This window comes from Spea bombifrons, chromosome 11 (assembly GCF_027358695.1).
Source record: "Spea bombifrons isolate aSpeBom1 chromosome 11, aSpeBom1.2.pri, whole genome shotgun sequence".
Lineage (NCBI taxonomy): Eukaryota > Metazoa > Chordata > Amphibia > Anura > Pelobatidae > Spea > Spea bombifrons.
Window position 1 is genome coordinate 26,985,561 of NC_071097.1, and position 16,105 is coordinate 27,001,665.

At 35.5% G+C, this 16,105-nt stretch overlaps 1 protein-coding gene across 2 annotated transcripts in view; it reads right to left on the bottom strand.

Moving 5' to 3' along the window:
- Positions 1-16,105, bottom strand: part of DOCK1 (dedicator of cytokinesis 1) — a 142,967-nt gene that overhangs the window by 93,344 nt on the left and 33,518 nt on the right. For both annotated transcript variants that reach the window (XM_053451222.1, XM_053451223.1), the window contains exons 21-27: positions 15,960-16,060; positions 15,347-15,481; positions 14,348-14,456; positions 8,575-8,645; positions 8,132-8,238; positions 6,822-6,949; positions 3,249-3,344 (exon numbers count right to left, since the gene is read on the bottom strand). In XM_053451222.1, the coding sequence (XP_053307197.1) occupies positions 3,249-3,344; positions 6,822-6,949; positions 8,132-8,238; positions 8,575-8,645; positions 14,348-14,456; positions 15,347-15,481; positions 15,960-16,060 (747 nt within the window). The remainder of the gene's footprint in view (positions 1-3,248; positions 3,345-6,821; positions 6,950-8,131; positions 8,239-8,574; positions 8,646-14,347; positions 14,457-15,346; positions 15,482-15,959; positions 16,061-16,105) is intronic.

The window sequence follows — 16,105 nt, forward strand, 5'->3', positions numbered from 1 at the left end:
GACCTGACAGGGGGAGCCGACCTTGTTGATGGGGCTGCCCGCACCTCTCCGGTCACCTCCGAGATAGCAGCTGTCACAATGGGGCAGATGAGAAGGGCTGCCCGTCTTCTTTTCCGCTCCACGCCGATACGCTGCATAGTCACGCCTATCACTATGTCTTATTTTCGGGGTATGGCTTATATTGCGCAAATGCTTAGAAATCCTGCTACGGCTTATATTATGGGTATGTCTTTTTTCGGGGAAACAGGGTATCAACAGTACAGAGTATGGAGCTTCATATTAACATTTAATGTCATGGGTAAACAAAAACACACACACACACACACAATTACAAGGTAAAGATATATGGGACACTCCCCAGTGCAGTTTCTGGTTATTCCAATGGGTATCCTAAGTCATAAAAACTACAAAGAGATGTATCATTATTTATTCATTTATATAGTGCAATCATATTCTGCAGGGCCGCATAATGGGATTTAATTAGGAGTTGGAGAGTTTAAATATTTCTTCATCTCAATGATTTATCGAAGCATTACGAAGCCTTTGCCCAGCAAGATTCTGCTATTAGAAAGGACAGGGTGGCCTTGCATGAAATTCCATCTCGTCAAAACTCATGGTTTATTTAACAGCTTAGCGATACTCTTAAACCCCTCTAGGTTCTGTGGCACCTAACAGGTTAATAAAGCAGGGTGTTCAAGTAACCGAAGTGAATGTGTAGTTTTTAAATCTACAAACAAAAAGTTCACTTTTGCAGTGGCCCGGCTTCACATAATTTGGCCATAAAACGCAATTGTCTATCCTGGGAGGTAAAACACAGAAATGGGTGAAATATTTTAGTTTTACCATCACTATGTGAAATCTTGCAGCGAGTATGAGGATTGTGTTGTTTTAGCCTAATCTTGTTAGAAAATGTAATCATGCCCAGGAAAAAAATCATATGCTTTATCAAAATTATTGTGAGACTTGTTCAATAGGGCTATTCAAACTGTACATAAAAATTAGTAAATTATTTTTGTGTATAAACTTAGTAAATGTAAAAGGGAAAAGTGGCCATGTGCCAAGTAGCGGAACTGTTTTATTAGCTGGGAGGGTGAGGGTCAAGATATTACTGTATTTTTTAATGTTTTTTTTTTTTTAATTAAAGATAACTATGTTTATATTGCACAGTCCAAACTTCTATGTTTTAAGAGTCCCTAAAATAAAGCATTATCCAAATATAATAATTTTGAATGCAAGATTCATTTAAAAATATATATATTTGAAATAAATTAATCTAATTTAAATGATACTTCAGAATGCTATTTTATAATACATAGCTACATGCAATATGTTGATTTTTTTTAATGAAATTAATTATGATGCTGAAGTCAATGCTCCCCATCCTACAATTTAATTCTTCATGTTTTAATATAGTACGTTTTCTGTTTATTTCATAGTTGCCTTTCTTTAGGTTACATTCTCAAGACAGCATTCTACAAAATCTCAAACTTCAGAGATTTAAAAAAAAATCATGTTTAATAAAAATTTATTAGTTTGTGCACTTTTAATGCAACCGTTTGCCATATGTAATATGTAATAATATGCTATTACAGCTCCATAAAGAAAAATGAATATAGGAAAAAATTTACACAGGACAGAATAACAACAAAATCGTTATTTGGTGTAATAGGATGTCCCATAAATAACTTATAAGCAACTGGCTGATTAAATAAGATTACTGAGACAAGCATTTAAAGCAGCTCTTAATAAGCTGCCTTCATAGACATTTACTTTTCTGGTATAATTCTTTTTTAAGGCTGAAGTTAAAGGGTATTTTAATGACAGCGTTTCATATAGTTGATGGTTATTCTGATATAGGACCCCACGGGGCTAGAAATGTCTTAATTTTGGATGCTTATATTCCTGGCAGCGTTAATTGTTACCAAGTCAGTAGTAACAATGAAAACCCACAGTTCAATTACACATTTTGACAGTTTTTCAGCATTATAGCAGGGCTCACAGGGACCGCATGTCATATTTAGAGATCACAAAGCTACTGAACAGCATTCATGCAATACATGGCACTGCACGGAAAACTCGAACCCATACAGGAATGAATGTTAAAAAGAAAAAAAGAACAAATTCTTCTTAATTTACTTTTCTTGATAGCATAATTTGTAAGTTTTAGTTTTATACTGGCCACAAAACTTTTTAAACCAAATATACACAAAGTGTGGGAGTACGATTATAGACATGAGGTGTCACAAACGGCCCTTTAATTAGGCCTTTCATGTGTCCAAACACATACAGCTAATATGTATAGAAAATAGATCGCTAAAGATAATTTCACTTTGAGTAAACTCTAATGACTTTCTATCGATTTAACGTCCATACCGTATTTGAAAAATATTCAGTGGTTGTGTCTAGAAACTAAATTAACAGATAAGATCTTGGGTCAAATCAGTCATTTTAACTTAAAGCCTAAACCACCAGAGTTTCCTCGCACACATTCACCTATATGTACCTGCCACAGAACGCCCATTGTAGAGAAGGTAAAATATTGGGGGGGTATATTTTTATTAAAGCAATCATAGAAAAACAGAACTGTCACTTCTTTAGAATTTTGGTCTGTGTTATCATGATTACACAACGATGCACAGCATTTCACCAATTCGAGAAAACATTTAACTAGAAGGCTTCTAGTGGCATTGTGTACTTGGAACTATACAGGACAGCTCATTTGTATCTTTAAAGCAAGCAAGTATGCCATAACGTATGTTAAACGCTAAGGCAAACACTGTTAATGAAAATTTAGGAGTTAAAGTTTTTAGATGACTAAAAATCCACTTCTTACTTTTCTTTTTGGATTATCTGTTTTGGGGTTCACTAATGTTACATGTTTTTGACTGCAGTGTATATTTTGAAACATGCCGATTTTTTTTGCCAACAATAAATACCTTATATTATTTTTTTACTTCGTAAATTGACTTTTATAATTGCTACACAATATTAGCACGAGCAATATATATATATATATATATATATATATATATATATATGGCAGATCCTTAAATCTAGTTCATTTAGAAATGAAACTGTTTTTCAGTAAATCTGGAAAAACAATTTCAGGATAAGATGAGGTTTATATTTAGACCAATACATTAAATGTGCTGGTATTACACTGTAAAGTTTGAACTTATTGAAGAATATCTGGAATTAAATAGCATTGGGAAAAAATGAAAAAGTATACATTTAATGGAAGGACTTACAATTAGCTCTGAATCTCGCCCCATTGATATAACTGTTCTGTTTACGGTCCTCAAAAGTTTTTCCATGATTATTTGAACATGTCGCTGTGTTGGTCCCTAAACATAGAAAAATGGAAAAAAAGAGAGTAATCATTAGAGCTAAACCTGTAAATAAATACATCAGGAAAATACATTTTAATGAGGCTGGATGAGTAGACATACCCTTGTTATAATTCATCAATTAAAGCATTTCTAGCAATGTACTTCACATACAAAAAATAGCAGGTAATGTATTGTTACAACATTAATGGGCAATGCATTGACATTATAGTCTCATTTAACCACGCAAACACCCTAATAGTCTTCTGTGTGGAGCAGCCTCTACGTATTCTAAGAATACTTTTCAACAATCATTTTTATTATCTGTTCTATAGTGCGGACAAATTATGCAGCGCATCATACAATACATATATCCAAGGTGTCTGACTACTAGAAAACTAGAATTGGCAGACTAAGTCAGACACATAGATTAGGTAAAGAGGGCCCTGCTCGCAAGCTTCCAAACCAGAGGGAATCGGGTACAGACACACATAAGGCATAGACTTGAAACAATAAGGCCAGAAGCTCCCTTAACCTGGACATGGAACGTCTACGCTGCTTTTGGGTAGCAGTGAAAGTTATACACGAAAAAGTTGGGTTTGAAAGCAGTATACACGGAAAAGTTAAATTTGAAATCAAAAATTTGTATTGTTCCTTCTAAGCTCTTCTTGGGCCACAATAAGGTATAGCTCAACATCTAAGACCTTCACATGCGGAGAAGGATGCACTCTACTCCTGAAATACAGAGTCCAAGCTGTGGTGAAGGGATTAAGTCACCGCGGCATAACCAAGATTGCGCCAGCTGAAAACGCAATGAATGGGAAAATGTCTGGAAACCTAATGGAATGAAAATGGCCAGAACTGCAGAGACCGGTAAGAGTTCTAATGCATGGAAACCAATGTTATTGGTGGGGAAATACCTGGAATACATTCTACAGTGATCTAGCGGGTTATTGTTGATGCTAAAGAGATATAAGCACTGTTGGAATGAGAGGAGAGATTCTACCGCTAGAGGTGATTGTGTAAACAGTGATGTTTATTAATGTTTGATGATGTACAAAGGAAACAAAAGAATAGACAATATGCATACAAAAGACTTTTTTTTTGTTTTTGTTTTAATTATCGTTCCACCTATCCTGCTTAATTTAACATGTTTATAAATAAAACAGAATTGGTTACATCATACTGTTTAATGTACCAAATCAAAAATTTGGGAATTTGTGTCAAGTGACATAAAAACATACACTGGGTGTCATAGAATCTTAAAAGTTGAGGGTAAGTAAAAAGCCCCTTGGAGAAAACAATAAAATGACAAATTTGCAGAGGGCCATTTGCTTAATGCCTTTATACCCCGCAGTAGCCCCAATTTCAGTTTATTATCCAAGAAGAGTCGTCGTCTTCTTAAAAGAGGACCAGCCTGTACTACTGGATAAAATAATGCTATGGTATTAAGTCCACTGTTTATATGTTTTAGCCATTTCTGCTTTTTCAACATATTCTGTGGGTTTTATATGTGTCAGGATCAGCTGAGGAGCTCGTTATTACCCAGGCAGAGCGCTCTATCTCATGATCATTCTGTGAATATACTTTATTGATTAGGCTGAAATATCTCTGCCTGTTCAAATCTATGAAAAAAACAATTGCAGTTATAAAACCTAGTCTGTAATTGCTCTGAATTTGTTTCCCTTGCCGTTTTAATACTGTCAAGAGCCATCCAACTACAACGCTCCGGCTGTTGTGATTGGCAAGAGATGGATAACCCTGGCATACTTAAAGGAACACTCCAGCCATAATGAATACGATAGCCAAGTGGCCACTTTTCCTTTTTTCAATTTTCTTTCCCTGCAACTGACTTGGAGGATTGAGTAGGTTTCCTCTGTCCATTTATGTGCCTCTTTGCCTGTCCCTTCAGCGCCTATGCTTGCAGGATATACATGTTTCACTGAATACATCTCCTGATTGCTGACACGCACTATACTCTCTGCCAACATTGGTTTGTGCAAGTGCTCCAGGGGGTATAACATGTTTTCGTTCCTTATAAAGTACTTTGATATGCGCTCGTCTTTGGTAGGGATATATGGGACACTATTAAAACAGCAAGGGCTTTGGAAATCTATGCTCATTTGCCACCTGTGTGTCAGATTCCACGTGGGTCTTTTACAGCATGAGACCATTGGCTGAAGAACTATAAGTAACTATTTACATTTTGAGTATACTTTTAACAAACAAGTTGATGCCAGGCACTGAATGGAAAAGCGTCTGTGTGAACTAGGCCGTATGTTGTCATTTTGGGTTTTGGAATACAGCTGGCAGGATTTCACAATGCAGAAGAATGATTACTGCTGATGAAGAAAATAATTAGCATTTATTAATATGTGCTGGTTTTTATTGAAGAGCTTGGTATAGATGGTTGTGTTGTTGATGGCTCAATTTCAGATACATTTGTAGAGAGTTAAGCTAATAATATAAATGGATATGGCTGTCAGTTTAAGTCTGCTAACAAGTGTGTGAGTAAATCATATTCGTGTCGCATCGGTTCTCTGTACTGAGTGTATACTATACAGATGCGTGTCCTCTGTATGACACGCAAACCTGTCACTGTGTACAGCTGTAAACACATCTTAAGGTGTGCATTATATGAGGGCTTGACAAACCCCGGGAAGCAGGTCACCATGGCAACTAGAAACCACTTCCTGGCACACAGAGTTTTGCAAGGCTGCCATTGTGAATCCGGCACCAGTGTGGCTGGAGAGAGGGAGAGTAGTGTCAGAGTCAGTGTGTTAGTGTGTATATGTAAAGTGTTGGAGTCCGCGAGTGTTTGTGTGTATACTGTAGTATCAATGTGTATGTGTAAATGTATAGCGTCAAAGTCAGTATGTCTACTGTACTGTAGAGCCACATTTAGTGTGTATGTGTCCATAGTGTTAGCGCGTGTAGTTTTATATTTGTATAGTATTAACCAGTGTGTGTGTGCGCATTTGTATAAGAGTATGGTGCAAGCGTGTATGATGTTGTTTGTGTTACAGTATGAGTGTGTCGTATCAGCATATAGTGCTAGTGTGTGTATTAGTGTATAGTGTTAACGTGTGTACATGAGGGTAGAATGTTAGCATGCATGTGTTATGGTAAGGTGTTTGTGTATGTGAACATAAGGTGTTAGCATGTGCCTGTTACTGTATGGTGTTAGAGTGTGTAACTGTATGTTAAGTGTATGGCAAGGTTTGACAAACCCCAAGCACCAGGAAAAACAAAACAAAAAAAACAAACCACAGCACTGCATACAATTATAGAACTGTGTCCCTTTCCGTTTTACAATAATCAGGGTCAGTCCTACCGTTTATATTGCAAAGAATACATTCATATTAGAAACAAATATATAGCAGTGACTACAAAACAAGACAAAACTGAATGCTCCACAGATTCAGACTAAGCGAAGCTCATCCCTACTTCAACTGGAGTTTTTTGTAAGCCCCCATAAGGCAGTTAATTACTAACCATATCTTTCCTGTAAAGGACTTCCAGAATATTGCTTAGAAGTTGACAGCAGGCTTCTAGTTCTTCTTGTCCTTCCAAGTGATACTTGAGCTGGTCTGCCATCATTGGGAGTAGAATGTCTCTACATTCTTTATATAATAAAAAACAAAGTTTTTTATACATATATTTAATTTGAAAACTAACATAAAAAATTCTGTATATGTTTATAATTAACATGTTAACATCCAACTACTCATTTTCGTCTTGTTTTAAAGTTATTCTCAACCCATTGAAGCTCTGCTATATTTAATCATCTCAAGACAAAATTTATCTCCAATCGGTTTTAAAACAGACATACATTTCCAGGAGACTGTTTTCATTAAACTAACCATGTTAAAGAAAAAAATATATATTTCATCTGCAAAAATACCGTAATTATAATAATAAAATATGCTCATAATGAAAAAAATATATTACAGCCATGAATAGTTGTACATCTGTTCATTTGCGTTACAAGCAATTGAAAGTGATTAACACCACTGTGATGCCCATAAAGAACAATATTAATCTCCATAAAAAAAAGATGCTAAACACACATTCTGAACTTATAATGTTACATAATAGACAAGACAACCTGCAATGAATATTAATTCAAATAGCAAATTGCTCAACATAACAGTGGAAAATTTTACTTTATGAGTCTGTGGAGAAAACTTTCACCACAACCTTTGGTTTTATACTCATTGTGGCACATAAATATGATACAAAAAGAACAGATTCCTTACAATGGTATACACAAAAGACAGGGATCAACGGACCCGTCCAATGAATACTAAAACACATTAATATTAATTAGTATTAATATCACACATGATGCTTTTTATTACTGGTATATTAAGTGTTATCATTAGCTGAACTGCCATTTCTTTTTACGATATTCTTTAAAAAATGTTCATTACAGTCTATTAACAACTAATCTCCCTTTATTGTTGTTTATTGATTTATGGCACAATGGGTAAGGAGGACATAACATGTAGTGGAGAACATGACAACATGGACTTTAAAAAAAAATGGCAAGGAGAACCCTGCTCAAATGAGCCTGCAATCAAGGCGATCTCATGTAAACACTTGTTATGCCAACCAACCCGACGGTAAACAAACAAGCGATTTTTCTTTTTTTTTGTATGTCTACACAAATTTACAGTTGAACAGACCTGTCAAAATTTATCAGTAAAGGAAAATCATACCTGCGCAGCAAAGAGTGTATAAAAAAAGAAAAAAAAACGTTCTACCTCCTAATACTTGACTTATACCCCAAGGCGAATACTCACCAAGCTGACTAAAAAGGTCACTGTGTACAATCTCAATAAGGCAGTACAGTTTCTGCTTCACAAGTCGGTCTCTTGGAACATTTAAGATGAATTCTGTAAACAGCTTACTGTAAAAGATTGCAGAGATTAGAGAACTATATCCATTTTGTTTAAAAGAAAACAAGAGCAAACCCCCCTTATATTAAATAAGCACATATAACATATAGACAGAGCTGCAAAAGTCACGCTATGCTGAATCACTTCGACTTTCCAAAGGGCCACAATGTCACAATTTAATGATTCTGCCCCCTTTGACTAAGAACAATCACCAATTCTATTACAGCTTACGCAGACATCTTAAAAATATTTGTAAACAAAGGATTATTGGTTAAGATGCTTGTTAACATGGGTTTTTATACAAGTGAAAGGTTAACAACAGACACGTAAGCAAAGGCCATATTTACCTCAGTTCTTTTGGATCAAACACAAGTTTCACATCGTTCACAATTGTTGGCAAATATTTTAGCGCAGCTCCCTAGAGTTAAATAAATACATAAAGTTTAGATTCTGCAGTCTGCGTAAAAACAGAGCGAATATCCTAGATTTACGATGCAAAAATGCGCTAGTAATAAAAAAGTAATAATAATGTAATATACGGTAAGCATTTTACAAATGACTTCGGTTCGCGACAATTAGGCCCCTATAGGGACATACTTTATAGCGTGTCTAGATTGTAAGGGGAAGAAAAAAAACATGAGACAAATCAATGCCTTTGTGATTATATACGGTTTCTCATGTGAAAGACGAAAACATTTCCCTTTAATTTAGGCCAACCATCAACCGTAATACACCTGCAAAAAAATAAGCGGGTGAATATACGTTTAACATTCAGGTGAGACGAGGGCCGTTTGGGTAGCACATATTGTACTATATCAGTCAAAACATATTTAAGCCTGTATAAGATATTTAGCGTTTCCTGCCATCATTCTTTCTGATATTTGCAGTTATCATGTTCAGATATATATTAAAAACAAGGCTGCAGGGAACAGCTGTCTGGTACTCGTGGAAGACCTCAGAGTAGATTAAGTGCTATTATCTCAAGTGAGAATAAATAACAATCACGTTAGTGACACCGGGACTTGTAAAGTGTTGTGTGCACAGACATAAAAGCAATAACATTAATGATAATATCAAATTTACAACTGTTTGCCCTCAATTACCAGGGTTAATTAAAAAAAATATAAATAATAATAAAAAAAAGTATTTGTACATGGGCCTGGGGGGTTAGAGGGGGAAATAGTCTAATCTTGACTAGGTCAAAAGGCACAATGCTTGACTAGAGGTGGGTAGGCCTGTAAATTTACTCCTACTTTAATACCCCTTCACTTCACTTGATTTCACTTTAAAACACGTTGGCTCTGTTTGTTAGGAGATCATGAAGGCATAAATGTTGAGGTACTTTACTCAGGGGAAGCTTTCTAAACATTTAGTATATAAAAAAAAACTCAGGGATGTTTGACTTTCCTTGTGTTCCTTCATGTCAATTATGATTATTATTTGTTTTTATATAGCATCATATTCCCCAGTCCTGTACAATTTTACATTTATATATTGTGTGTGTGTATATCAAAAATGTCAGACTACTTCATACTTTTATTCAGTCATAATATAAATTTAACGCCAAAGGAAAAAAATAATTTAAATAATATAAATTTACTAATATATATATATTTATTTTTTGTTTTTATTTTTAAGGATCCCCCCCCTTTTTAGGGGGTCCTAAACTTTTATACTTCTCAGACATAGCTATCCTTATTTTCAAAAACATGTGCACCTAGCATTTGGAAGATAAAGGAACAACCAGAATATTGAAGTTGGCAACCCTATACATTTTATTACAGCAAAAAAACACAACAGTATGTTTATTTTGTAGGTTTTGCGAAAATATGCAGTGGCTTCAGAAACCTGCTTTAAAGTGAATAGGTTACAAGGTAATGCATGCTGATTTCCCCTCTGTGTTTCCCACTGCAGAGAACCAGGAAGAGTTCAGTTTATTCAGCAGAATAATGTAAAGCATCGCCTCTTTTTATTCTGCATGGCTTTGCAGTGACACACACCAGGGAAAGGCTTCATGAGATAACAATGACTAATAGAAAAGGTCTTTCAACAAGTTAAATATAATAACGGACCTCCAAGATTCAGGTTATAATAAGAGAAATTGCAGCAATTACATTAATGAGATTCCTGTAAAATATCTAATAACCTGAAACTATGGTTTTCTAACAAAAAAATAATACAATAATAAAGGAAAATACATTCTCATTTGTAATATCGGACAAAAACGCAAGGTTTTTCATTTCAATCGGTATAATTTTATAATTCCCGTTTTATTATTATTATCATTCTTATTATTGTTATTATGACCCTTATATGTAGATAAGTTCAATAGAGCCTCCAATAGAGTTTGCAGGAGGTGCATTCTAGCGAATGGACCATTAGCTGCAGCACTGGATAGCCCACGATTGCTTGGAGGTCCAATGAGACCTCCCTGCATACATACACATTTAGCACTCTCACTGTGTTCAATGGAAGTGCTCTCCTGTCAGTTACCGTCACCTCTTTAAGTTGCTAATGCTGCAGCGTTTCAAGCATGTAAGTACCTATGAGTGTACGTGAGCATGAATGTCTAGGCATAAGTGTAAGCGAGCATGAATGTCTAGGCATAAGTGTACGTGAGCATGAAGTGTGTGTCAATATAAAAGGTATATAGATGTTTATATAAGCATTTGTGTGTTACATACAGTATGTGTGGCAGAATGTATGTTAGGAAGGCTAAGGGGCAAAGACTAGCTTGTTTGAAGGTGATGATGGCACATATAAGCTGTGTGGGGCACTAGCATGCTGTGGCATAGATGGCACAGGCAGGCTGTTTGGGGGTTAGGATGGCACTGTGGTTGTGATGTTTGCTTTGAGATGTGGTTTCTAGTTGCACCCCTGCTTAAAATGCATTTGTATACAGAGAGACTGTTTGGAGCAGTCTCCAAACATTGTCTGATGGGCGATCCATAAAATGCTAAGCAATGCTTTAATCTCTGAAAATTCAAACATTTACAACAGCTTTAGGACGGATTTAAAATTATTCCCCAAGACGGAACAGATCAATAAGGGTTATCAGTCAAAACATGCTCTGAGTAATGCTTCATTAAAAACAGCCGGGTCACGTAAACAGCTCAGGAGAGGACCCTGTTCCTTATTGGCACTGCTGTTTCTTCTCGTGACTCTAGTAGACTCTGTTGTCATGGAAATACCACTTTAATGAACTACTTATTAAACTGGACCGATGACTAAAACTGTTGACATACAATAAGAGTCTTCCGTTTTATATCAGCCTTGCTTGAAAACTATTTATCTCTTTCAGGGATGCAATAATTGTCTTGAAAAAAAATTTAAGTAGTGGTGACATCACTGTATCAAAACACATTCATTATAAAAAATATATAGAATATACATATGTATTACATACATAACATAGCTGTGCGTGTGGATCTTCAGACAGACTTTATATGACATGACATACTGCTTCAGCCAAGAGGAATCTTACTAGGCTTATTACGTTTCTCTGTGATTCTTTATGTGTAAGAGTCATTTACATACAACTGTGACATTTTATTAGTTGCGAATGCGTGCTGGTCAGTGCAAGCAGCCCGTGGTAAATCATGTGCTGAATCACCATTCACCGTGTGCTTAATATTTACAACAGAGAATTTAAAATGCTCGTGAACTTTCTCAGTCGGCACATTCTGCCCTTTTTAAAATAAGCTCCCTACAGGATAGGGAAAATATATATATATATATATATATATATATATATATATATATATATATATATATATATATATATATATATATTTAATGGGATTTCATCAGTGAAATCAACAATATGTACTTAGATTCTAATAATCTGTAAATAAATTCTATTTTTGCATTTTCACACACACACACACACACACACACACACGACGTATTCTATTTATAATCTGTGTTTGGCTATGAATGGACATTGTTACAATTACTTGTGTCCTACATCACACTAAGAAAGAAAAAAAAATACCCTTTATTATTAGTATTACTTGACTTTACAGTTAAATATATTTGGAATACAGATCCAGGAATCAATATTTATTCTCCACAGTCTCTGGTTGTTTTCTTAGTCTTCTTTTATATGCTAGGTTTGTCTGTATAAACCATGTAGGCAGAGACTGGTGATGCTATAAACAGTAGATTAAAAGTAGATATGGATTGAGACTTCTGAACATCTCAAGCATAAGGGTAAATTTTATAGTCTGCCCTTGCGGTTTATATGCCATCAAATGCATCTACCAATCATACTATAACATAACTCACTATAACATCTATTTTGTTACATATGTCCTTAAGTAATGTATCAATAATGTTTTATTCTAGAAAAGTTACATAAAGCAAAGTTAGGTCATAAAACACGGGCAGGTCGAGACACAAATTTATACTGCATTCGCGTTCCGCTTCCAAGTCCTGGACAGTGTAACACCATACAAATGTTTCCAGATGTTGCTTTAAAAAATGTTCTCAAGTACAGCCTCTGATAACATAGAACATATAGGCTTGTTTGAAATCATTCAAAAAGCAGGGACTTCAACCCTCATTGATTCGTCTTAAGTGCAACTGATGAAAAGAAAGCTCGATTTACATAAACCCATAAGTCATCCCGTGATTAAAAATGTTTTAGTCGACCTACTATGCAGGCTACCAAAATTGCCTGATGTTTATAGCTCAATAGATTTTCTTTCTAAACCCATCCCCCAGCACAGCTGGAAATCCATTTTGCCATCTCGGCAGCCTGATATTAATCAAATATATCATTGCCTTTTTCCCTTTACAGCCGTGACATGCTAATCAGTATTTGAAAAGCCAGAAACCTTAAAACTCTTACTTATTTCCCTGGGAAGAAAAAGGTTGAAATGGCCTATAGCAATTGTTCCTTTCTGACTCACAACAAACTGTTTGTATATGAAATATTTCTTTTTTTCTCCAATTTAGCCATTACAGACATATGAGCACTGCAAGGGCACGGAGTATTTTTTTATTTCAATCCAATTAAATTCTGTTGATCTACATTCTAAAGTCCATAGAGGTAAAATACCTACATATGTTAAAGGGCCAGAGGCTTTTTCTTTTAATAGAATAACTGAAATAAACTGATTTTATTGTATTGCCTTTGTTTATTAAAATGGTTCAACAAACATTAGCAAGTCTACTTTATTTAGCATCATTTCAATATTTAAACCAACAACACATAGATGAGCTCGTCAACTTTGTTTTTTAAAATAAAACACTAGAGAAGGTCCAGCGTATTTTTACCACCTTCCTCCAAAGAAGGGTAAAGGGAGTATAAACATGAAAACAACGTATGTGATTTGTAAGTTTAAATAAGAAGAACAGAGTAGATCAGAGCAAATCTTTTGTAAAACCAAAGCTTTAATATATTTGAAAGCCCTCGCAGCTAACGCAGAACTCTTGAGGTCAACAGTCAATATAAGGCTTCACACTGAATCCTGAGTAAGCTAGACCCATGTCTCTTTCTCCAGAATTAATTCTATTGATGTAGGTTGAAAGAACAAATTAATGCATGGTCATGACTAGTCGATCGGTCAAATAGAAAAGCATTCTTTGTGGCCCTAAGAAACCACAGAAGGTGGCTGACATTGGATCCATGATAGCAGTGCATTAGATCAAACACTTGAAATTTAAACAGAGAGGTTTTGAAGACGACTGGCTGACCCTATCTTGAGGATGTTTTATTGAAAAGCGTACATTGTAGCGCCTACTAACCATCCTCCTTATATATTTGCAGGTGTGGATCTGAAATCTGGTAACTCGTTCTTCATTTGTTAGTTCTAGCCTAAATTCTATCATTCCTACCCTCCAGTATTTTGGGATTGATCATGGACATAACCCGTCTCTTAACATACAAATACTGACATTTCATTACAGGATGTGTCCTTTTAGTACCGCTAAACTTTAATGGTTTGATTTTTCTGCCTCCCCAATTCAGTGATATTACTCATTTAGCTTGGCTTGGTTAAAGGACTAAAGCCTATTGGTATTAATTATGATTTTATTAATAAGCATGATCTTGTGCACAATTAACGTTTCAGGAACATACGTAGTGTTCTGACATCACATTTTGCAGCTACTTACCTTAACTTTGTTGGTGACATCGGTCACATTACTAGTCATGACATTGATTGATTTGAAGAGCTGCAGCAAAGACTCCATGAACTCTGCTTCACCCTTATTTTCATAGAGCCTGTGGAAATTTTTATTATTTATTATTTCAATTGTGAAAAACAAGATTTAGGTTTTACATTTATTGAAGACCTCGTGATTTATTTAAAAAAAAAATATGTTCTACCTACACAAAACATTTAACGGGTATTCTAGCGTATTACACAAGGGAAATTAAACAGATCCGTCTTTCTCCTTTCGCAGTAGTTTTAAACTAAACACAGCCCAGAAACTTTTAAAAAGACTTTTTCTGCTTACGCAAACTAAGCTTTTTGCTATTGACCATATGCTAGAAAGAGTGACGTTTGAAATCGATCAAAGTGCATTGAGGACAGCACGGAGGACAAATCCTGTGTTTTACGCTATCTTTACAATAAAGTAAAGCTCATTTATTCACGAACTGCAACTATATGGAGGGACGGAGAGGAGGAAAACAAGTGAATGTCAAATGAAGTAACCAAGATTTATGAATATTTATAATGGGCAATTCAAGAGCAAATTATTAAATCTGCTCTTATTACCAGGGCAACTAACACAATGATCCTAATGACTGGACCATTCCGACGGTTGTTATGGTGATCCGGCCATATTGAAAACCCCAGTGGAAACAGCTCTTCTCAGCTCTTCGGCTGTCTGTAGAACACTACTATATTCCATAATTTATTTAATGGAGTCGAGCCTCACTCCACTGTGTGCTTCCTAAAGAATGTGGCCTAGCAGATACCCCTATAAAACAAAGCTAACCCGGAGCAATATGCAGAGCATTTCCCGTAACCCATGTGAGCAACCACAAGAACGGGAACTCTACATCGCCCTGAAGCTTCTGCCACCTCCACTTTTTCTGGTTCTGCTCGTGGATTCAGTACAATGGAAACTTTTCATTCTTTTAAGATAAAAAAAAAAAACACTTACTGGATAAACAGAATTCTGGATCGCACAATGAATTTGAAGATATATTCCAAAGCTTTCATCGCCTTGAATAGCTGATCAGCAATACCAGGCATATTGGCGTTTTCAACATAGTTTTTTAATACCTTTGTCAGTTTTCTGTAAAACACAAATGGACAAAGTAGGGTATGAAAGAATATATCTTATAATAGGAGTTCCACAACATACAGGAAAAATAAGTCTAGAACTATACGTTCCATCCATGGAATGTTCCACGTACAATCTGAAGAGATTGGGGAAGGTTAGACAAATACCATTGTGTCCTGGCCAACCAATAATGGAACCACATGCTTGTTTCTAGAATGAACTATTTCAGTAAAGACTTCTGATGTCACAGCACATATATAAGTAATGCGCTAACCCAGCCATTCATGCAGCAAAGGTTCACAGTAGTGGGCCCTTCATAATATATAATGAAGTCAGTGAGTTTCTGCTCAAATTTCATGATCTGTATGTTGCAAACTACATACATTTCTTTCTGGTAAAAAAATGTATGGCTTTATAATATTTTCCTATGAATACCATATGGTTGGAAAGCCAGATCGCCATATATTCAGGAAACAGAGTATAAACATACGTGTATGCCAACGTTGCGCTAAAATGCTTCTTTATGTAAGTCTCCAAGACAGGATTGAAGTGTTGAAACTTCCGGTCAGCAATCAGTCCAATGATGAAAACCTGAAATATTTAGTGGAGGTAGAAGTTTGTGATACTAGCACATAG